This window comes from Labeo rohita, chromosome 13 (assembly GCF_022985175.1).
Source record: "Labeo rohita strain BAU-BD-2019 chromosome 13, IGBB_LRoh.1.0, whole genome shotgun sequence".
Taxonomy (NCBI): Eukaryota; Metazoa; Chordata; class Actinopteri; order Cypriniformes; family Cyprinidae; genus Labeo; species Labeo rohita.
This window is the reverse complement of record NC_066881.1, coordinates 29,606,803-29,633,013: the sequence shown is the minus strand read 5'-3', so window position 1 is coordinate 29,633,013 and position 26,211 is coordinate 29,606,803. Positions and strand designations below refer to the sequence as shown.

Here is a 26,211-nt window from a genome sequence, read left to right as displayed (position 1 = left end):
AACAGACAAAGGTAATGCATCAGTATTATTCCTTCTGGATCTAAGCGCAGCATTTGACATGGTCGATCACTGTATTTTAATAAACAGACTGGAAAAATGTATAGGTCTCTCTGGTAATGCTTCACATTTTTAGTGAATATAGGTGACTGTACATCAAAGAATCATGACATATTATATGGTGTTCCACAAGGTTCCATCCTTGGGCCAGTTTTGTTTTTACTATATATGCTTCCTCTGGGGAGCATAATTCAGAAATATGAATTACCATCTTTATACTGATGACATACAATTATATATATATATATACAGTGGGTACGGAAAGTATTCAGACCCCCTTAAATTTTTCACTCTTTGTTATATTGCAGCCATTTGCTAAAATCATTTAAGTTCATTTTTTCCCTCATTAATGTACAGCACCTCATATTGACAGAAAAACACAGAATTGTTGACATTTTTGCAGATTTATTAAAAAAGAAAAACTGAAATATCACATGGTCCTAAGTATTCAGACCCTTTGCTCAGTATTTAGTAGAAGCACCCTTTTGATCTAATACAGCCATGAGTCTTTTTGGGAAAGATGCAACAAGTTTTTCACACCTGGATTTGGGGATCCTCTGCCATTCCTCCTTGCAGATCCTCTCCAGTTCTGTCAGGTTGGATGGTAAACGTTGGTGGACAGCCATTTTTAGGTCTCTCCAGAGATGCGCAATTGGGTTTAAGTCAGGGCTTTGGCTGGGCCATTCAAGAACAGTCACGGAGTTGTTGTGAAGCCACTCCTTCGTTATTTTAGCTGTGTGCTTAGGGTCATTGTCTTGTTGGAAGGTAAACCTTTGGCCCAGTCTGAGGTCCTGAGCACTCTGGAGAAGGTTTTCGTCCAGGATATCCCTGTACTTGGCCGCATTCATCTTTCTCTCGATTGCAACCAGTCGTCCTGTCCCTGCAGCTGAAAAACACCCCCACAGCATGATGCTGCCACCACCATGCTTCACTGTTGGGACTGTATTGGACAGGTGATGAGCAGTGCCTGGTTTTCTCCACACATACCGCTTAGAATTAAGGCCACAAAGTTCTATCTTGGTCTCATCTGACCAGAGAATCTTATTTCTCACCATCTTGGAGTCCTTCAGGTGTTTTTTAGCAAACTCCATGCGGGCTTTCATGTGTCTAGCACTGAGGAGAGGCTTCCGTCTGGCCACTCTGCCATAAAGCCCCAACTGGTGGAGGGCTGCAGTGATGGTTGAATTTCTACAACTTTCTCCTATCTCCCGACTGCATCTCTGGAGCTTAGCCACAGTGATCTTTGGGTTCTTCTTTACCTCTCTCACCAAGGCTCTTCTCCCCCAATAGCTCAGTTTGGCCGGACGGCCAGCTCTAGGAAGGGTTCTTGTCGTCCCAAACGTCTTCCATTTAAGGATTATGGAGGCCACTGTGCTCTTAGGAACCTTAAGTGCAGCAGAAATTTTTTTGTAACCTTGGCCAGATCTGTGCCTTGCTACAATTCTGTCTCTGAGCTCTTCAGGCAGTTCCTTTGACCTCATGATTCTCATTTGCTCTGACATGCACTGTGAGCTGTAAGGTTTTATATAAACAGGTGTGTGGCTTTCCTAATCAAGTACAATCAGTATAATCAAACACAGCGGGACTCAAATGAAGGTGTAGAACCATCTCAAGGATGATCAGAAGAAATGGACAGCACCTGAGTTAAATATATTAGTGTCACAGCAAAGGGTCTGAATACTTTGGACCATGTGATATTTCAGTTTTTCTTTTTTAATTCAATTCTGTGTTTTTCTGTCAATATGGGGTACTGTGTGTACATTAATGGGGAAAAAAATGAACTTAAATGATTTTAGCAAATGGCTGCAATATAACAAAGAGTGAAAAATTTAAGGGGGTCTGAATACTTTCCGTACCCACTGTATATATACATATATATATAAGCTGAGCCAAAATACACTGTTGTAATAGAAAGATTGTCCAACTGTTTGTCCAGCATTGTAAAATGGATGAATGAGATTTTTTTTAAAACTGAACAAAAATAAAACTGAAATTCTTATTGTGGGTAAAAAACCTGAGCGGGAGAGGATTGAAGCTGAATTGGGTTTCTTAGCTATACAATGTAAGAAAGAGGTAAAGAACCTGGGTGTCATTATGGACTGTGATCTGAGTTTTAAGTCTCATATTAACCAAGTTACAAAAACATGTTTCTATCATCTGAGAAGGCTCGTCGGCCAAGGCCAAGGCTCGTCGTTTTTTATACTTTAATGATGCTAAGAAACTAATTCATGCATTTATCTTCTCTTGACTAGATTACTGTAATGCTGTGTATACTGGGTTACCTAAGGGTTCTATAGTTAAGCTGCAATTGATACAAAATGCAGCAGCTAGTGTATTAATGAAATTGATTACACTGGTTTTAATTGAATTACATTGGTTACCAGTGCACCAAAGGATTGACTTTAAAGCATTGCATAACTTGGCACCTTCTTACATCTCTGACTGACTGTTAAGATATAATCCTAAACTAATATTACAATCTTCTAGTGCTGGGCTTTTAGAATATTACACAGTAAATCTCAAGCAATCTGGTGGTACCTCTTTTAATCACTATGCTCCAAGAATTTGGAATTGTCTTCCAAATGAAGTGAGAGAGTCCATTAGTATTCATATCTTTAAAAAGTGTGTTAAAACATACCTCTTTAAAGCTGCCTATTGGCATAATAGTGTGTGAAGTGTGTATTTGTATTTATTTATTTTGTTTATACTTGTTGAATCATTTGCACCATGCTGATGTTGTTTTTTATTTTAATTTGTTTTATACTTGTGAAGCACTTTGGGTTTCATTTTATGTATGAAAAGTGCTATACAAATAAATAATAATAATAATTATTATTATTACTGTGTTGGCAAACACATGAACAATCATATCATTAAGGTTCACTGATGACACTACAGTTGCAGGGCTCATCAACAGCAATCGAGGCCCAGTGTGCGGACAGCGATTCCTTAACATCAGCAAAACAAGGGAATTGATTGTCGACGGCAGACGACACAAAGCAGCTCGCCCTCCTGCATCAGCGGTTAGACTGGAGAAACATCACTTAGCTTCACAAGAACCTCAAACAACTCCTCAATTTGATAAGGCAGGCACAACAACATCTGCACATCCTAATGAAACACAAACTAAAAGAGTCTGGGGGCATATACATATGCACTGAATATATATATCAGAGGTCGCATTAACCGAAAATCGTCCGTCATTGACAGAATTTTTTTTTTTATCAGTGATGGAAAAATCTGAAGGCTGTCTGTCATTTATTGTAAAATTTATGGTGATCTATTGTAAAATTGTAGCTGTAATTTCCACTCATGTCCAGTTGGTGATGAGTGTGCTCCAATGTAGCAGCAGAGCCCTGGATCCAGAACAAAAATGGAACTGTCACGAATGTTTTTCTATACTTTTAATTACGCACAAACGAGTAACCAGAACCTACAACGATCTATCGTGCCACATTAAAGAGCGCTAAAACAATATTTATTGCTTGAATTTCCTAATGCAATGGACAGAATTTGAAATCTGAGACTTTGTTTTATATCAACAGTAACACAAAGCCTATTGCTATTTTTTGGAAGGAAGACGCAATATGTACTGCTATTCATCAACTGAAAACAGCATAGACCAAAAGATCAATTGTGATTTAAGAATTGATTTTGGTTCAGTAAAATCAGAATCTATTAAAATCAAGAAATTGCTTTTTTTTTTTTTGTTTTTTTGTTTTTTTACCTAGCCTTGTGTATTTTATTTTTAAACACTGCGCTGTAGGTTCATGATTAAAAATAAAAATGTGAACAAAAATAAAACTAATAAAATGTTTTATTCTAATTAAAATATGAATATTATAATGATGGGTAATAATAAATTATGACAGAATTTTTACAACCTTGTCCATCAAAATGACGGAGAATATTAAAGTCTAGTGCAACCTCCGATATATCCGACATAAGCTAAGCTATATATATGTCAGTAAAACCTGTCTTTGATAGGTATACAGAGGGTATGTGAAAAAAGACAGAACACAAGTATTAAAGTGGTATTCACATTCTCATTCACATTGCATCTAAATTGCCCGAGATCTGATTTTCAATTTTCTTGTTCGTACTCTCATATTTCATTTTCCTCCTGTTTTTTTTTTATTTATTTATTTTGTTTTGTCCTCATCCACTTTCCTCAACATGACGAGAACGAAGCACAAAGAGAAAGTGAGAGAGTAAAAGATGAGTAATGAAGCAGAAGAACAGCTCTCCTCCTCTTCTACCTGATGGAAATGGCTCTTAACGGGAGGGGCTGCACATCTCCACCCTCCTTTATTCCAACTCTCTTATCAAAACTTGTACTGAAAGCACACACAACGGTATGCTACAATTTTTGCGGGCTTCTGGCGGCTCCACCCACAATTAGTCACATCATACACAAGCATTTTTATCACTGCTGGAGACACTGCTTCAAAGGGCACCTTTTTCAAGATCCTCAGGCCCAGTGCTAATTGCATTGATATTTTTGTCAACGAAATTCGTCATCATTTTCGTCAACAACATTTTTTTCATCTACGAAAATGAGATAATAATAAACAAAGTTGTTTTGAATGACAAAAACTATGACAAAAATGTTATGGAAGGACGATTTGGGAAGAGATTCATTCGGAACAAATCTGCTGTGTGGTTAGGAGGATAGATGCGTACACTTGAACGGTATCATAGCCTTTTGATCTATCCGGCGGGACATAAGCTAAGCTAACATACACTTGCTGCACGTCTCATAAAACGTTCTAAAATGTCAATATCTGGTAGTAAGAGAAGAGCAGACATAACTTTGACAACACAAAAGAGAACTCAATTCACTCCGGTTTTCTGAAGCAATGCTTCTCACACAGTACACAAGTACTCTTTCGCGTCGCATGAAAGGAGAAATACACACAAAATTATGTTGAATTGTCCGTTTTGACGAGTATTCACGTAAACACAGTTGATTATGTAAATCGACTTAGTTGAACGAAAACAGTTGGGAGAATATCAGATGTGTGTCATTAGCTCTGTTTTAAAGGGACAGCATCCTAATTTAGTTGCTATTGTCTGTGGCATTGATGCTATTTAAGCAACAAAAGAAAGAAAATCACTCACTGCTCTTGACTGAATCACTTTAGTAGCCCTAATAAAGATCAATCTAAATTTAATCATAGAAATACGTATATGTGTTTGAAAGACTGAAGAATATGGTAAACAAGTTGCTATAAAGAATGCAAAATTAGCCCATATAACCATTGGTATTTCACTGAAAAGACCACCATGTTCTTGTTCTTTATAAGAAGTGGTTTTATTTCATTTTAATTTAAAGGCATGTTCACCACAGTTAATTCGGTGTCTATCATGATAAAACCTTAATATCAAACCTATATAATGAGTTTGGAAATTTTAGAGAAATGCTTAATAAATTCACTACACTGTAACTAAACCCATTAGTTTTTATTTACTGTAGATTTAGTCGACTAAAATCTTATGATATTTAGTTGACTAAAACTAAAACAATTCAGACGACTAAAATATGACTACAAACTAAATGGTATTTTAGTCAAAAAACTATGACTAAAGGTCGCTGCACACAGAGTCCGAAATTTCCGTCCGTTTTCGCACGTTAAAGAATAAATACGACCTCATGTTGTGTCAATCATGTTTACACATTGCCCCTGAAACTTTCGTCCGTCATAAAAAAGCTCAGATTGGGTTCGATTTTTTGCATTTTTCATATCCGTAGAAAGCATTTTGAGTGGCGTTTTGACAGATCAAAGCCAGTGTACAAGCAAACGCCAAGTTCATCCACTTCGTCTCACAGCACAAAGCACTGTAAAGGTCCTTGTACACTAAGTTCACAGAAATTAAGGTCTGCTTTATAATATGTGGCTCCAGTAACACTAGCAAAGCATCAAAGTTTACTGACATTTTGAAGTAAACTTTGAATCGCCCGGGATAATCCCACAAAAAGTATTCTCTCCTTCCTCTCTGTATCTTATAATTGGATAGACCCAATATGTCCTTTCTTTTTCTCTTTTTAAAGAAAGCATGGACAACAAAATCATCCTCACTGCTTGAAGATTTCCTTTTGTATTGTTTTGCGATTTTTTTCGCAACGGATATATTATAGACATCGGACTCAGTGTGCAAAAAAACGCATACTCGGTGTGCAATAACCTTAAGACTAAATCAAAATTTGATGTAAAAATTAACACTGCTCAGGTGTTCCCAAAATGTGTCTGTGAAGTTTCAGCTCAAAATACCCCACAGATCATTTATTATATCATTTTGAAAATGCTGATTTTGAGTGGAAGCAGAAACACGCCATTTTCGTGCATGTTTCTTTAAATGCAAATGAGCTGCTGCTCCCCACCCCCTTTTCCAGAATAGTACTGTGCCTTTACAGCTTGTACCTCAGATACTCTGATAAAAAAAACAAAAAAACATCTGATTTTCATGATATGTCACCGATGTAATAATTAACTCATAATGCACACATAGCCAACATCCAATGCATACACACACATACAGTTTGATGTTTAGCTATGCAATGTAAAAATAATGGATGGCTTTTAGTCACTCAGTCATTCAAAATGATCTTACACTTTTGACCTTGTACACTGACAACCAAAGTCTGTGTGCATATTTTTTGTGCATATGAACACTGAGCTTGTAACATGCACAGATGCACTGGCATATGCCAGCTTAAAGAGCAACCCATGTAAATGGATTATATCTCAATCTGTAGAGGTGTGTGTGAAGAAATATACACTATCTAATCGACTCACACTCTACACACACACAGCTCACGGCTGACTGGTCGCCAAAGGTTTGTGCTGTGTATTTAAGAAGAAAGATAATCAAGAAAGAGCCTGGAAGGCCGAGAGACATGGAGAGAGAAAAAAAAAAGAAAGAGTGAGGGAGAGAACAAAATGCACAAAGAGAAAAACTGATGGTATTTGGGTACCTCATGGCGAGAGCACAAGGACGCCACAAAGAAAAACCCTCCATCTCCCATTCCTGTGCCTCAATCATTCAAACTCTTTCATTCTCTCATTCATCCTATTTTTTGTGTCTCAGCGGGAGCGAGCCAGGGTCAGACGCACACGTGGGACGAACACACCGCAGAAATGCTACGGAAAAGACGGGAGGGATGATAATGAAAATTTTGTCATGATTTACTCACCCTTGAGTTTCTTTCTTCCAAGAAAAAAGCAGAATTTTTAGCAGTATGTCACAGCTCTTTTCCATACAATGAAAACCAGCACTGTTACATTTCAGCTACCATTCAGCTGAAAATTGCTTCCAAATCTTATTTATATTTCAGCATATTCAAATTTTAATTACATGGCATCATTGATATCAAACCTGGTGCATTGTTTTTGGAGCTGTGTTTTTTTTTCCATTGTGTTGAAAAAAGAATATGAAAAACATGCCAAATAGACCGAAAATTAATGAAAAAGCATGCAAAATAATTCCAAAAGAAATAATATGGGTTTGGAAGAAAGAATAAATAAATAATGATTATTTTGGGCCGAAACAATCCTTTAAAACAGCTTTGAAAGCATCAACCATCAGAAAAACAAAATTACCACATAAACACCGTTTCCCCATTCGGTGTGTCTTATATCTCTCTGTCTCATTTCTCAGCCTCTATCCATTTCGTTCAGGTGAATTGTGTTTTTAATAGAATTAAATGCAAATGGCCAGAGAGCTGATTATCATACAAAAGGTGCATTGCACAAAAAAACGCTGCATTCCAGCCTCATTCATTTCTTTGATACTGTTGCATTTGTCCAAAATAAAACACTGCAATTATCAATGCGTCTGTGTAAACTGTGCACGCATGTTTATTTGATTCTGTAATCGCTAATTTGATCAGCGTGTACATGCACGGTTGGTGAGAGACTGCTGTGTGTGTGAGAAAACATTTGTTTACTGCATTATAAAACAGTCCTTTCAAACACTCACATCAGCAGGGGACAGCAGAGGAAGAGGAGTGTTTATCTGTTACGGCTGCTCTTTGGGGTGACGTCTGTTTCCTGTCTATTAGACGAGGATCCTGTCAGAGGAGCCGTATTATCAGCGGCTGATTAAACTCACTGTGGTGGAGACCCAGTGTGGCCATGGAGAAAATCGCTAATTATAGGGCCAGTCTTCACTTTTCACTGCTGCTTTTACCCTTGATAATAAACCACTTTGGATTTTATTGCTGTGAACAATAAAAAAAAATGGTAGCATCGTAATGTTTACTCCACGCTGTTGCAAAGTTATCAGCGCAGTGAAGTTTTCCATGTTTTTGTGACCTCGTATTTACGATTTGACCGCAGACTAAAGCTTTCAATATGTCATTTTCAATCAGGGATGAAAAATGTATATTTATCCAAACAAAAAGCACATTCACTTGCACCTCTAGAGAGAAAGTTTGAGCAAAAAGCTTATAAGGAAACAGCAATGAGATCAAATGGAGTGCAAACTGAAAGTGAAAAAATGGCAGTATCTCAGACTGTGCTCAAGTCTGGCCAAAATCAAAAATTACATGTAAATTTGTCTTAGCACTTCTCCAATTAACCTAAACAGTCTCAATTATTAAGCCGTTTTGACTTTCTGAAAAGTATGATGTCATACTGCTCAAGCCCCGCCCACGACCACTGACAAACTTTCCTGTATTAGCATATTCCCACCCTCGGCCAATTTCTCGCTCGAGCAGCTGTAGCGACAACAACGTCTCGTAAGCAATTCAGGTGTTTTGTAATTGGATCCCACAACATCAGAGCCACTGAGGACAAAGTGGATTCGTTTTGTTTTTGGTGGTAATGCACCATCAGATACACAAAAAAACAGAAGAAAGGGGTGGAGTGAGCAGTAGCTCATTATCATTTAAAGAGACATGCACTGAAACGTGTCGTTGTGAATGGAGCTGTTTTTGAGGGTAAAAAGGGTGTTGTTTTACACAACCATTGAGGAATTTTAAGCAAAGTATTTTGCAGACATTTCATGAAGACCCTAAATAATCATACTAACTTGTGGAAAATGAGCATCCGATGACCCCTTTAAATTTTATTTTTGAGGAACATCTAGAGTTGATACTAGGGATGTACCAATATCATGGTCTTAATATCATCATGGTCACATGAAATATGAAACAATAGATCTTCTGGGCAAAAAGTGTAGTTTTTAAAATACATTTAAACGTAAGCACAATATGGCTTAATCGCTACATCAAGTCTGTTTTTGCTGCACGTTCAGGCAGAGCCTCAGAACGGCTCAGTTCACAGTAAATGCAGTGAACACATTTGGAAACACAACAGCCACCAGTTATGCTTTATTTTCATGGCAGATGATTACAGCATTTCACTAGATTTGTAGTGAGACACGTTTTTGTAAGCCTGTTTTCACTAAAGCTGGAGTTTTCCTTCAATATAACAGCTCTACTTTCATTTCCGTCAAAATTAAAGCTTAAAAGTGCAGTATGAATTGTTGACAGCTAGCAGTTTATTGGGTAACTTTTTTTTGCAGTCCAAATTCAAAATATAATTTTCAAGTGCAGAAATTGGGAAAGCAGTATTGCAATTTTTCACTGTATTGTGAAGCAAAATAATATACCTATGAAATATTAATTTTCATTTATCTTATAACGCAGTTGTTTTACAATATGTGAACCTGGACCACAAAACCAGTCATAAGTGTCCATTTTTTTTAACTGAGATTTATACCTCATCTGAAAGCTGAATAAGCTTTCCATTGATGTACGTATTTGTTAGGATAGGACAATATTTGCCAAGATACAACTATGAAAGTCTGGAATCGGAGGGTGCAAAAAAATAAAATAAAATAAAATAATACTGAGAAAATCGCCTTTAAACTTGTCCAAAAATAAGTTCTTAGCAATGCATATTACTAACCAAAAATTAAGTTTTGATATATTTATAGTAGGAAATTTACAAAATGTCTTCATGGAATATGATCTTTACTTAATATCCTAAAGATTTTTGGCATAAAATAAAAATATACTAGTTAAGAACATGGGTTGGAGCTCTTTATTTTAAACTCTCAAAGTGCATTAGATAGAATAATATAACTTTAAAATGTACAAGATTTTTATTTTTTTCCCAAGTCTTCATTTGTCTTTTTTTGTTTTAATATCGCAATAAATATTGTATTGTAGACTTAACATCAAGATATTATCGTATTTTGACATTTTGATATTGTTACATCCCTAGTTGATACTGAAAACTGGATGCTGAAGCTATAAAAGAGCAACCTAAAGTGCAATAAAAAGAGAAGAGGGGATAAAAACAGTGTAATATGAGAAATTGATTGATATAAAGATGAAACGGGGTATGAGAAATGATCACCACAAATAATCAAGTGCAAGAGGGATACACCATGATCACACGGTCTGGTACATCAAATGCTATAAACACACTTGTCAAACACACAGACTCACACACATCGATATTCCCACTTCAAATGCACACCCAAGCATCTATATGCAAGCTCATGCACACAAATACACTGACACGCACACCCAGTTTGACACATCAAACAGTTGATTATAGCTGCGGTGAGAACAGATAGATACTAATGCTCTCATATTATCTAACATTATGATTATATAGAGCTGAGGACAGGTGCGTATGTGTGTGTGTTTGTGTGTGTGGCACAGAGCGGCCGTTTGCAATCACTCCATGTAGCTTTGCAGCAGATAGAGGCACTCTGTGAATATTTAACATACAAGATTTATGAGTGAAACAAAAGCAAACAAAGACTTATTTAATATTCAAGCTAAACTAAATGCAACCTTCCCTCATTTATAAAGACAATGCAAGGCATGAGAGAGCGATAAAAGAGGTGAAGCGAGAGAGAAAGAGAGAGCTAGTATGAGAAGTGATGATGGAGTCTTAGGACTGGGAATGAGAATAAAGCTAGGCTGTTTTTCCCAAATCACCTTTTCCATTTGATTTACACCAGATAGATAGATAGATAGACAGATAGACAGATAGACAGGCAGATAGACAGATAGATAGATAGACAGACAGACAGACAGACAGACAGGTTTACAGGCTTAAATGACAATCCACGAATATTTATTCTACTCATGAAAACTCCTCACATATTTATATAGATGTAGTCCATACTGTCTCACACTGAGTATCGGTGTAAGTCGTGTGAGCGCCACAGTCCCGCTATCTCTTTCCCTCCATCTCCAGGGAAAGTGAGGAAAGACAGAGTGAAAAAGGAAAAGAGGGATGGGTGCAGGACTCAATTATACATCAAAGAGGTTGTACAGGGAATATGAGGAAAAAGAGAAAGAGAAAGACTGAAATACAGACACAGAGAGGAAGAATGAAGCAGATAAATTGTTTATTTATCCAACCTGACGCAGGTTGGATAAATAAACATGCTTAATGAACTGATATCTTGTTCTTCATGACTTTTATCATGCTTTTTGTCCTTTCTCAAAGTTTGACAGCACTTGGTCACTAGTTGAAATTGTGTCTTTTTGTGCTCCTTGCAAGAAAGAAAAGCATGCAAATTTTGAATGACATGAGGATATATAAATGATGACAGAATCTTAATTTCTGAGTGATTAAACTAGAAAATGTAAGAACTTACAAACTAATATCCACTAACGCATATAACAATCACAAATTAAAGCTGCAAGCAGCGTTGAAAGGGCCCTCCGGCTTACCGGCACCCAGAGGCGTTAGGAAAACAACTAACGGTGAGCATTATGCATTTAAAGTGGTAAATATAGGAGGAATTTTGGTTGGGTGCCCTTGGTGTAAAACAAGGCATTTCCTGTTGCCAGCAGGTGGTGCTATGATTATAACAGGATATTAGCCTTTAGATGTGCACAGGCCAGGACTCTTATTGAAGATGTGAAGTTTGGGGCAGATCGGACATTGTATGGCTGAGTTACAACAACATCCTCTTCCATGGTGAAACATCGAACTTTGTCAGGCCGCCACATACACACCCTTTAACAAAAACTCAAGATATTCTCAATTTAACATCGTAAAGGCCTTTAGAGTAGACTGACCAAATATAATGTTGATGTCATTAAATTTCTAGGAGGAGTTCGTTACAGCATAAAACATGCCACTTCCTGTTGCCAGCAGGTGGCGATAAGACTATAACTGAATATGGGCATGGACACGTGTTCAGGACAGGTCTCTTATCAAATGTGGTGCAGATCAGTCATTGTATGCCTGAATTATAACAACTTCCTGTTTCATGGCGAAACATCGAAGTTTGTCAGGCTGCCAAGGACACGCCCTTCAACGAAAACTCAAGATCTTCCCAATTTAACGTCACATAAGGCTTTAGATTACACCAACCAAATCTGGTGTCGGTCTGTTCAAATCTCTAGGAGAAGTTTGTTTAAACAATTCCTGAAAATGGCAAAAAAGGCACAAAACTTGGCAAGGAAATTCAAAATAACAGACTTCCTGTTTTTTGTAGGTATTGGTGTGTTACATGTGTCTACAGATTTTCGTACATGTATGTAAAACATAGTTCGAGGGGCAGGTCGTTGAAATTTTATAGGTGGCACTATTGAGCCATTTTCCCACACCCACTTCTGAAACCCATATCAGATGTAAATTTTTACCACTTTTGGTGTGTGTGTGTAAAGTTTCATGAGTTTTCGAGCATGTTTAGGCCCTCAAAAATGCAATTCATTTTGGAGAAGAAAAAGAACTGAGCAATTCCAATAGGGTCCTCACACCAAGCTGTCAACATAAATCATACTCAAAAAATAAATTTTACAATCTACAATCAATACCAGAAATAAAAGAGCATCTAAAAATTAAGTTTGCCTTCTGTGAGTAAAAGCATATTGATTTTACAGGGAGTGAGAGAATAATGAATTGATAAAAACGTCAAATTATATTTTGTGCAAAAGCTGTATAATTCCTGAGCATTACTCTCAACTAAACCTCAACATCAGTAATGGTAATAAAAAAGATCATTTACACTCAATACAGTATTGCATAGTGTTTTATAATGTACTAAAATACTGAGGTGCAAATATCTACAACTTGAGTAGTATAAATATAATCTAACTAATATTATTGAAAACAAAATACTGCTATTTTTACATAGTGTAAATAGAATATATTGCTATTTGCACTTAGTGTAAATAGCATCACTATGAAAATATGCTATTTTCATTTAGTTTAAATAGCATCTAATTGCTATTTGCCGTTGCTTTTTTTTTAAATTCAGCAAGGATGCATTATATTATTCAAAAGTAAACAGTAAAGGCTCTTATGTTGTTACAAATAATAATAATAATAATACATTTATCATTTTCCACAAGACTATTAAGCATCACAATTGTTTTCAACACTGATAATAATAAGAAATGTTTCATGAGTATCAAATCAGCATATTAAAATGATTTCTGAAGGATCATATGACACTGTAGACTGGAGTAATGATGCTGAAAATTCAGCTTTGCATCACAGGAATAAATTACATTTTAACATATGTTGACATAGAAATCAATTCTTTTAAAATATAGAAATATTTCACAATATTTCTGTTTTTCCTGCATATTTGATTAATTAAACAGCCTTGATGAACATCAGAGACTTCTTTCAAAAACCTCAAAGAATCATCCCGACCCCAAACTTTTGTACAGTAACGTATCTGTTTAAACCAGCTTGAATACTTCTAAAATATTAAACATTACTATTTTTGGAATTTCACTTTTAAGTCTTTTCCTGCACAATGGATCAGGCTCTTGAAAGCACATCGCTTCCCACATAAATGAGCAGCCTGTGATTATAGTATAATTCTGCACTAATCTACATTTCACGTGTGCTACAGGAATGAATGTAAATGTGTGATTCTGTGGTTTGCTTGATTTAAGCAGTACAGCCATGGAAGGCTCTTTCAATCTCTCTCTCTCTGGTATGACAGGTGAGATTAGACTCCAAAAACTCCACATACAAATCAAAGGTGCTCTTCATGCTCAAGCAGATACAGGACATACAGAGAGGGAGAGAGAGTTTGACGGACAGGACACAGGCGTTGTTAGTATTAGCCACTGAAGTGTAAATGATGTGTGCTAAACTGCAGCGAGATGAGTCTGCATCTGTGATATCTCACTAAATAACCATCAACACACACACGGACACGCAAACATAGACAGAGGCACACATACAACAGCATAAACACACAAACCACACAGATACCTTTAAAACACTTACAAACAAGCTGGAAAACACACAAAATTCCTGTTCTGCTCTGTTCTCGATGTTGGTTGCATTTTAGACATCATAGATGTGTTCCGACAACTTAATTATGCTGCCTTCTGAGATAATTTTGAATATACGGTCACATACAGCAATCTGCAGTGACAAAGCAACCAAAAAATATTAATATTCAATGACAGTTAGCGGTTTGAGGCAACAAAGACCAAAGAGGCCACTGGTGATGTGACACTGTTAACCGTTTTCACTAATTACTGCATCACTTGCATTGGTTTTGACATGTTTGTTGTTCAATTTGACTTCCACTACCCATTACATATTCAAAAGGGGTCAATGGTCCCCACTGACTTAAAAATACTATTGAAGTCAAAAGAGACCATCAACTGTCTAGCGACACACATTCTTTAAAATACCTTCTTTTCTGTTTAGAGGAAAAAAGAAATTCATAGAGAATTGGAACAACCTGAGGTTTAGTAAATGTTGACAATTTTTGGTTATACTATCATTTTAAGCAGCAAAAACAGTTTTAAAAACGTAAAATAATAAATGTTTTTTTAACAGCAAATCAGCATATTAAAATGATTTTTGAAGGATCATGTGACACTGAAGACACTGAAGACTGAAGACACTACCAGTCAAAAGTTTTTGAACAGTAAGATTTGTAATGTTTCATGAGTATCAAATCAGCATATTAAAATGATTTCTGAAGGATCATGTGACACTGAAGACTGGAGTAATGATGCTGAAAATTCAGCTTTGCATAACAGGAATAAATTACATTTTAACATATGTTGATGTAGAAATCAGTTCTTTTAAAATTTGGAAATATTTCACAATATTTCTGTTTTTCCTGCATATGTAATCAATTAAACAGTCTTGGTGAACATCAGAGACTTCTTTCAAAAACCTCAAAGAATCATCCCGACCCCAAACTTTTGTACAGTAACGTATCTGTTTAAACCAGCTTGAATACTTCTAAAATATTAAACATTACTATTTTTGAAATTTCACTTTTAAGTCTTTTCCTGCACAATGGATCAGGCTCTTGAAAGCACATCGCTTCCCACATAAATGAGCAGCCTGTGATTATAGTATAATTCTGCACTAATCTACATTTCACGTGTGCATTTTAAGCAGCAAAAACAGTTTAAAAAACGTAAAATAATAAATGTTTTTTTAACAGCAAATCAGCATATTAAAATGATTTTTTTAAGGATCATGTGACACTGAAGATTTGTAAAATCTTTTTCTTAAATAAGTCTCTTTTGCTCACCAAGTCTGCATTTATTTGATCCAAAGTACAGCAAAAACAGTAAAATTTTGAAATATTTTTACTATTTAAAAGAACTGTTTTTTTAATTTAAATATATCTTAAAATATTTTAATATATTTTAATCAAAGCTGAATTTTTAGCATCATTACTCCAGTCACATGATCATTCTAATATTCTGATTCGCTGCTCAAAAAACATTTATTACTATTATTATGTTAAAAACAGCTGAGCAGAATTTTTTTTCAAGTTCCTTTGATGAATAGAACATTCAGAAGAACAGCATTTATCTGAAATAGAAATGTTTTGTAACATTATAAATGTCTTTATCATCACTTTTGATTAATTTAAATAAAAGTTTTAATTTCTATTATTTATTTCCCTAAAAGAAAAAAAAATTATACTGACTCCAGGCTTTTGAATGGTATAGTGTGTAATGTTACAAAAGCTTTTTATTTCAGATAAATGCTGATCTTTGGATCTTTCTATTAATCAAATAATCCTGAAAAAAATACTCAACTGTTTAAATATTGATAATAACAATAATAAATGTGTCTTGAACTGCAAATCAGCTTATTAGAATGATTTCTGAAAGATCATATGACACTGAAGACTGGAGTAATGATGCTGAAAATTTAGCTTTGATCACAGGAATAAATTACATTTTAAAATATATTCAAATAGAAAGCAGGTATTTTAAATAGTAAAAATATTTTAAAGTATTACTGCTTTTGCTGTGGATCAAATAAATGCAGGCTTGGTGAGCAGAAAAGAGTTCTTTAAAAATATTAAAAATGTTACTGTTCAAAAACTTTTTACTGGTAGTGTATATTCAAACAGAAAACAGTTCTTTTAAATTCTAATAACATTTCACATTATTACATTTTTTTCTGCATTTTTCAATAAATAAATACAGCCTTGGGGAGCACATGAGACTCAAGAACAGTAAACAATATTAACAACCTCAAACCTTGGAATAATAGTGTATCATTTCAAAAGGAAATCTGACATCCAGATATAAGGAAATCTGACATTTTTAGAATAAAGAAAGAATTAAAATAAAAAAAATAATATTGACCTCTCTTGAATGCCAATTATTGCCCCAGGGTTGCCAAACCTGATCTATTGTTTAAACACAAATGCTAAATAGCTGAGTGCATGAATTCCTGTCTCCCTTCCCCTCTCTCTTATTCACTTACAGAGATGCAGGGAAAGCGCTCTCTCCTCCATGTGTGTGTGTGTTTGTGTTCGTAATAGATTTCAGTGAGAGTGACGGGAATAAAGCCTCCAGTTTACCGCTCCAGCAGTGAATTCCGTAATGACTGGCTGGGGAGAGCAATTCCCTTCCCTAAACATCCACTGCTTTACATTTGGCAGGCAGTTTTCAAACAGATCATAAGGCCATATCATCACTGTCCACCACAAATCTCCATTTCCTGCAGCTCCATTTTTCTTTGAACGTAAATTGAAAGCCGGCACATTCGCTCTTTGTCTTCCGGATGTTTGGCAGGTTTGGGAGTGAAAATAGTCAGTTTGGAAATATCATATTTTTTGTTCTGACAGGGCTGAGCTCACCCTTCAAAATATTTATTAATACCATACGCCGCCTCCCAAAACAGTCATTACGCTTGCCACTGTATGACACCCGACACTGGCCTCTATCATTACTAACATCCTTTGATTACATCTTGTTATATCGCAATTTCATACTGTTCACAAATATTCCCTATTTATCTCATTCGATGATATAAACCGTAGTGAGTGGCCTAGCTAGACAGCATTAGTGGGCATTATACACTCTTGACACAAAAATTGTGTACACTGTTAAAAAATAAAGGTTCTTTTTGGCATCTTTGGTTCTATAAAGAATCTGTAACATCCATGGAACTTTTCCATGATTTTTAAAATGTTCTTCAAACTGTTGGAGGTTCTTTAAGGAACCAAAATGATTCTTTGACATTGCATTTTCAAAATCTAAAGCTGCATTGTACAGTGCACTACAAGTCATTCACAGATTAACTGCAGATTCATTTTTTTATTTGCTGTCTTCAATTCCTTCTGGGTACAAGCTTAGAAGTTGTGATGTAAAAAAATAGAGTAACAATACACAGTAAAAATTTTCACCAGTTTCAACTTAAAAACTTAAGTTCAGCATCTGCCTTAAAATTTGAAAGTTACATCAACTTAAAATTTCAAGTTATTTCAACTCACTACAATAAAATAAGTTTAAATGACTTGTACTTTTAAGTTAATTTAACTTATGAGTTGAAATGACTTGCACTTTTAAGTTGATTTAACTCAAAATTAAGGCGGCTGCTAAACCTACGTTTTTAAGTTAAAACTGGTAAATACTTTTTACAGCAAATGATTTGCAACAACGAAATATGATGCTTCATCTGTGTATTTTATTATTCTTGTGTTGCCATTTGTTACTGCATCAGCACCACACAACAAACATCCGACAGGCTGCTCACCGCCACAGGAGGATCTCAACTCTCTCTGAAGTCAAACTGCAAATGCAAAGTCTGTTTGCCTGTTTCTGCACATGAACAAGTGCCAATAAGTTCACATTTGTGTGAACTGAATCCAAAAACCAGCAGTCAATCTAATATTAGAGTGATTCCACAACAAACACTCGTGACAACTAACCCGTTCATACAAATCTTTCATTAGCATTCCTGTAGCTTAAACAGTAAAGCAAGGTTTGGATTTACCAGAAAGTGAATATCTTCAGTGCCTTGCATGTCACTTTGTATAAAAATGCATGAAATGTAAGCCAAAACAAAACCAAAACCTCATTATTTGCATGTACTGTATATACTGGGTCTTACACAGCCCATCCTAACAATGTCAGTCACTTCCATAGAGAAACACTCTTTCAAGGTGTAATGCCCTGCATTTACATACAGTAAATGTGAATGAATTTTCAATGAAGACACACATGTAGTGCGGCTTTTTTGGTGATGATAAACTCTCAGGCACCTGCTCACTTTGACATGCAGGGTGTGATGTGTTCAGTCTATAACACATAGCGGCCTATTAATGAATGTTATTCATCATTTCTCATATTACACTACACTTATGATTGATGTCGTACAGGGTCAGGTCACTTTTCAGCATATACAATCACCCTTGCGGTTCTGGGTTGGTAAAATATTCTGAATTTTGTAGTCTAACACAAATGTAAAAAAAAAAAAAAAAAAGTATATATATACAAAATTAAATAAAATAAAATACATTTAAAAAAAAAAAAAAAAAAAAAAAAGTCACAACCGAGCCTACATTTATTTGATTCAAAGTACAACAAAAACAGTACAATTTTGAAATATTTTTACTTTTTAAAATACTTGAATTTCTATTTGAATATATTTCAAAATGTAATTTATTCTTGTAATTTCAAAGCTGGATTTTTAGCATCATTACTCCAGTCACATGATCCTTCAAAAATTATTCTAATATTCTGATTTGCTGCTCAAAAAACATTTATTATTATTATTATTATTATTATTATTATTATTATTATTATGTTGAATACAGCTCAGCAGAATTTTTTTCAGGTTTCTTTGATGAACAAAGTTCAGAAGAACAGCATTTGTCTGAAACAGAAATCTTCTGTAACATTATAAATGTCTTTATCATCACTTTTGAACAATTTAAAGCATCCTTGCTAAATAAAAGTATTAATTTCTATAATTTCTACAAAAAAAATGATACTGACTCTAAGCTTTTGAATGGTATAGTGAATAATGTTATATAAGCTTTTTATTTCAGATAAAGGTTGGTCTTTGGATCTTTCTATTCATAAAAAAAAGTAAGACCGGGGTAATGATGCTGAAAATTTAGCTTTGATAAAAGGAATACATTACATTTATAAAATAAAATAAAATAAAATAAAGAAAATAAAAACATTTAACACAGCCACCAAAACATTTTAATTTTGCCATGCAGCACCACAAAATGTCCAACTTAAAAACTTTATAGAATAAATATTGACATTAAAGCTCATCTACTGTTTATATATTATAGTCCATCCTTTTTAGTGTTTTTGAAAGAAATCTCTTATGCTCACCAAGGCTGCATTTATCTGATCAAAAATACAGTCAGCATAGTAATATTATGAAATTATTTAAATTTAATATAATTTTTTTTTAATTTCATATATTTTAAAATGTAATTCATTCTTGTGATGCAAAGCTGAATTTCCAGCATCATTACTCCAGTCATCAGTGTCACATGATCCTTCAGAAATCATTCTATATGCTGATTTGCTCTTTAAGAAACATTTCTTATCAAAGTTAAAAACAGCTGTGCTGCTTCATATTTTTTGGAAACATAGTACCTTTTTCAGGATTCTTTGATGAACAGTTCAATTTAATGCACCTTTGCTGAATAAATGTGTTAATTTCCTTTAAAAGAATCAGTAGTAGTGTATTCAACAGACTGAATAAGATTGCGAGGCATTCTCAGTTCAGTTCTCAATAACATACAACTAGCATATTTCCTCATCATATTCAAATCAGACTCTCAGACAATATAATTCTCTTGCCATAGCGCTGTAGATTCGGCAGCTGTGCAGTGCCATCGCAGAATAACAGTGCAGTAAACACTGACACACACAACGGCATGCTTACATACACACACACACACACACAGGGCTGTAAATTTAAGCAGCTTTATAACTGTCAGATGCAATGCTGTTCACCTGCTTCTCTTCCATAAGAAACCTCCCACAGTTACTGCCCAACAAATTACACTGCCAATTACAAGCCCATTCACACACACACACAGTTCTTTCTGTGAGCCTGCTATGATACTCAACCTACTGACAAATCATTCTATAAACATTGTACTAGTATAAACATTTTCATTTCACTGATGTTCTTAAAAGATTCCTTCTTAAAGCAACTTTAAACAGGCAATATCATACACTTTTTGCTTGTTTTCTGATTGTCTCAGAAAAAGAGAGACAAAACAATTGCTTAAAGCATCTTAAAGGGATAGTTCAACCAAAAATGAAAATTCTGTCAATAATTACTCACCCTCCTGTTGTTCCAAACCCGTGATACCTTTGCTCATCTTCAGAACACAAATTAAGTGCACATGGACTATTTTAATGATGTCCTTACTACCTTTCTGGGCCTTGAACATGGTAGTTGTGTTGCTGTCTATGCAGGGTCAGAAAGCTCTCGGATTTCATCAAAAATATCTTAATTTGTGTTCCGAAGATGAATGAAGGTCTTGGAAATTACATGAGAGGGAGTAATTAATGACAGAATTTTCATTTTTGGGATATAACTATCCCTTTAAAAGTATGGAAATGAAAGCTGTTTTTGTATTTTGAAAAATAAAATTACTACCATTTTACTATTCCTCAGTCTCTCACTCTGAGCAGTGATGTCAGGATCATCCCTGATTGGTGGAGTACCGTTTGAGTGACAGATTGATGGAGTGATGCCACAGCGTGTTTTCACAGACCAAGAGAGGTCAGCGGAGGTAATGAGGCCATCAAAATGCAGAAACAGAGAGACTTAGGAAGAGGTGGTTGGGATGAAGCTGCACGGAGGGCTCTATGACCCATCTTTTTTGGGCTCTCATCTTTTGTGGACATGTCCTAAACTTTATGTAAATGTTTTTCTGACATGTATGGATGTCTGTTTAGATCTGATCCAGGGGTTGCATTATTTGGATATTCTGTATCTCTGTTGGACCGTAATAATTATGGTAAAATGAGTTGCATGGTTTTTATTTATGCTGATTAAATAAAGCTGTTAATTTTTATGTAATACACTAATGAAAATCACCATGTACACTTTAAAGAAGTCTCTTCTGCTCACCAAGTCTGCATTTATCTGATCCAAAGCACAGCACAAACAGTAAAATTTTGAAATATTTGTATTATTTAAAATAACTGCTTTCTATTTGAATATATTAAAAATGTAATTTATTCCTGTGATTTCAAAGCTGAATTTTTAGCATCATTACTCCAGTCAAATGATTCTTCAGAAAATGATTCTAATATTCTAATTTGCTGCTTAAAAACATTTATTATTATTATGTTGAAAGCAGCTGAGTAGAATTTTTTCAGGTTTCTTTTTCAAGGTTTCTTGCTAAATAAAAGTATTAATTTCTATAATTTCTATTTAAAACATTATACTGACTCCAAGCTTTTGACTGGTATAGTGTATAATGTTACAAAAGCTTTTAATTTCAGATAAATGGTGGTCTTTGGATCTTTCTATTCATCAAAGAATCCTAAAAAAAAAAGTACTCAACTGTTTTAAATATTGATACTACTACTATTACTACTACTAATAATAAATGCTTCTTGAAAAGCAAATCAGCATATCAGAATGATTTCTGAACGATCATGTGACAATGAAGACTGAAGTAATGATGCTGAAAATTTAGCTTTGATCCCAGGAATAAATTATATTTTAAAATATATTCAAATAGAAAACAGTTATTTTTAAACAGTAAAAATATTTCACAAAATTACTGTTTTTGTTGTATTTTGTATCAAATAAATGCAGGCTTGGTGAGAACAAGAGACTTCTTTAAAAAACATTTAAAATCTTACTGTTCAAATACTTTTGAATACTTTTGACAATTAAATGCATTGTAAAATCATGAGTAATAATGAGACACTTTGGAATAATGAGAATTACAAATAAATTAAATTCACCGCAGAAATGAAAAACATATATAATTGTAATAAAGTCAAACGCTCTATATGAACCTAAAATACACTTCATATTCATTTTTCTAAAAAATAGTTTAAATTCTTTTGACTTTGTGGTGAAATATGGACATGTTTCAAAAGAAATTACACAAGCTGCAACTTACAAGGTGATTCAGTGATCCTAAAAGGTACAAGACAGTTAGAAAGACACTATACTGAACAATCCAAATCTCTTTGAGTTTTCCACAGGTCTGATGAAGAGCAAGAATTATGGGTAAGTGGCCAAACATGCCGGTCCTCCTCTGTCCTCCTAACTGCAGACAGCTTAATCATCAAGCCTCAGTAAACAACATCAGCTAAATACAGCTCTCTCGCTCACACTCGCTCACTCTCACCCTACTTTTATTTACTCGGAATGACAGATTGAAAAGAGAAAAAAAAGAACTGTGGCTTTGAAGATTTGCTGTAGGGAGGAGTGTGGGATGTATATAGACACACAATATAAACGTCAGCTGAGGTGTGTGTGTGCTGCAGAGAGAGAGAGAGATGTCTACTTTACTCTACCAAATTACCTCATGTCAAGGATTAGAAGGGGACGGGCCAGAGGGATGATGGGAAAAGGAGAGGGGGATAAGTTGAAGTTGGAAGAGTGCTGATAAACAGAAGAGAGTGAGAGAAAGGGGGAGTTTGTTGATCTCAGTCAGGGGTGATGAATATAACGAAAAGAAAGAGAAATATAGAAATAAAGAGAATTCAAAAACATTCTCTCCGCATTCCAAACATATTTGGAAATCAAACTTTGAATATGTCTTATTATAAGACATCATGAAAAAAAATACTTCGTAACCTTTTATCAAAAATAAATTAAATAAAACAACAAAAAAACATTTATTGTAAAATATATCAAATGTTTTAAAATACATATAAATATATATAATTAATATAAATATTTAAAATAAATTAATTAATTAAAAACTAGATGCAAAATAACATGTATATGTAACATGTAATAACAAAATAAAATGTCTTACGAACATATTTCCATATCAAAAAGAATATCAGAAGATATATCACATTATAGAAGCAAAATGGGATGTAAATGCCATTGCAAGTTGATTTTGAGTGAAATGTTGTACATTACCTCTGGTATTTGAACGGCATAGGGCTGGTTCAGAAACGATGGTGCATTGTCATTTACGTCGCCAATTTGAATGTTCACTGTATCCTTCACAACCTAAAAAACAATTAAATTAAATAATACATCAAATTAAATCAAATAACAACTAACATTCTACTAAGTTAGTCTATAGTAATTAAAAAAAAACAATATAAGTTCATCACGACAATTTTTAATGGTTTCAAATTAAGTTCTAAACTAAGTTGAAATCAGAAAGTCTGAAAAATCTCCTGTGTCCACCAAGGTTGCATTTATGTAATCAAAAATACAGTAAAAACAGTAATATTGTGAATTATTATTACATTTAAAAAAAAAATACTTGACTACTACTTCTACTTGAAAATATTATAAAATTTATTCCTGTAACAGAAAGCTGAATAGCTAGTCTTTAACCAGGCTTCAGTGTCACATGATCCTTCAGAAATCATTCTAATATGCTGATATGCTGCTCAAGAAATTCATAATAGTTTTTCAGAAACCGTGATATATTATTTTATTTTTAGGAATGTTCAAAAGAGCAGAATTGATGTATTATTATTATTATTATTATTATTGTTGTTGTTGTTGTTGTTGTTGTTGTTATCAGTGTTGAAAACTTTCGTGGATTCAGTGTCACATGATCTTTCAGAAAGCATTCTAATATGCTGATATGCTGATTTGCTGATTACTAAGAAATTCATAATAGTTTTGTGGAAACCGTGATACATTTTTATTTTATTTTATTTTATTTTATCATTTATTATTATTATTTTAATTATTATCAATGTTGAAAACAGTTGTGCTTCTTAATATTTCTGGGGAAACTTTTGTGGATTCAGTACCACGTGATCCTTCAGAAATCATTCTAATATGCTCATTTGCTGCTCAAGAAATTCATAATAGTTTTGTGGAAACCGAAATGCATTAGACATTATTTTATTTTATTTTATTTTATTTTATTTTATTTTATTTTATTTTATTTTATTTTATTTTATTTTATTTTATTTTATTTTATTTTATTTTATTTTAAGGATAGTGCAAAAGAGCAAAATTTATTTATTATTATTATTATTATTATTATTATTTAAATTTGTTTAAAATGTTGAAAACAGTTGTGCTACTTAATATTTTTTTGCGAAACTTTCGTGGATTCATTGTCACCTTCAGAAATTATTCTAATATGCTGATTTGCTGCTCAAGATTTTTATTTTATTTTATTTTATTTTTAATGCATCCTTGCTGAATAAAAGAATTAATTTCTATATTAAAAAAAATAATAATAATAATCAAACAGACCTTAAACTTTTGAACGGTAGTGGAAAGTTAAAAAACAAAGGTTGCTTAGATGTTAGAGACAGATTGATGGAAAAAACAGATAGATCGATGATCTCTAACTCACCCCTTGACTGTCACTGACTGAGAACTCCACCTGCATCTCTGACTTGGTCTGAAGACACAAAAACACAAACAGACAAACAAACAGCAGCATTAAATCACTAGCGTCAGCTCCAGCTGGACAGTCATTCAATTCTTTCAGCATTTGCTCATGGTTTTCCGCACCTCCCTGTCGAGCGGCTGTCTCAGCCACACCACACCGGTCGTCCCCTGCACAGCAAAGTACCGCATGGCCTCTTCTCCGACCACACCGTAAATCAATGGCTCACCGTCCGGATCAATCGCCTGCAGCTGGGTAATGGACGTACCTGAATACACACACACAAAAATTAATGATACTTGCCAATTGGGTAATATAATTTAAGATAAAGTTACACAACTGGATACAAACATTACAGGTGGACCTGACCTCATTAAGGAATGCTGGTTAATATTAAACACATTTAAACATATAAAGTAAACTAAACAGCCCAGCTTAGGTGTAAATATATCTAAAAGCAAAGGAGGCCACAAGCAATGAATCACAGTTAAAGGTGAAGTGTGTAATTTTTCTGATACTTTAAAAATATCCCAGTTTAACATGCAGAGGAAACTATAAGCGATTTGCAGGTTGGCAGCAGTGTAAAACACTGTGACTTGTGTTTTGTTTTTAAGTGGCACGTCGACTTCTGCCGGAACCAGTGATGTGAGTTTGGGAACAATGGTTGACAGGAGTTTGAAAGCTAAAATTAAGGCTGGAATATGCAGCGTTTAAAATCTAAATAGATTTTAAAACAATTTGGCGTACACTGGGAACACACTAAACATCTCCAGATCACTCACTACCAACTTTCAAATCATTTAAAATATTTTAAAGGTATTTTTAAATTATTCTAAACAATTTTAAACATACTTTCTGGTATTTAAAATAAATTATAATTATGTTAAATAAATTACTTTTAAAAATATTACTTTATTTTTATTATACACTGACCAAAATTATAAATGCAACACTTTTGTTTTTGCCCCCATTTTTCATGAACTCAAAAACTCAAAGAGCTAAGACTTTTTCTATGTACACAAAATGCCTATTTCTCTCAAATATTGTTCACAAATCTGTCTAAATCTGTGGTAGTGAGCACTTCTCCTTTGCCGAGATAATCCATTCACCTCACAGGTGTGGCATATCAATATGCTGATTAGAGAGCATGATTATGGCACAGGTGTGCATTAGGCTGGCCACAATAAAAGGCCACGCTAAAATGTGCAGTTTTATCACACAGCACAATGCCACAGATGTCGCAAGTTTTGAGGGAGCATGTAATTGGCATGCCGACTGCAGGAATGTCCACCCGAGCTGTTGCCCTTGAATTGAATGTTCATTTCTCTACCATAAGCCATCTTCAAAGGCGTTTCAGAGAATTTGGCAGTACATCTAACC

The 26,211-nt window shown here is 34.4% G+C and overlaps 1 protein-coding gene across 1 annotated transcript in view; it reads right to left on the bottom strand.

The window, feature by feature from the left end:
• Window positions 1-26,211, bottom strand: part of cdh23 (cadherin-related 23) — a 308,861-nt gene that overhangs the window by 204,178 nt on the left and 78,472 nt on the right. Inside the window, exons 4-6 of the mRNA XM_051125171.1 lie at window positions 24,957-25,099; window positions 24,796-24,843; window positions 23,382-23,474 (exon numbers count right to left, since the gene is read on the bottom strand). Of these exons, the coding sequence (XP_050981128.1) occupies window positions 23,382-23,474; window positions 24,796-24,843; window positions 24,957-25,099 (284 nt within the window). The remainder of the gene's footprint in view (window positions 1-23,381; window positions 23,475-24,795; window positions 24,844-24,956; window positions 25,100-26,211) is intronic.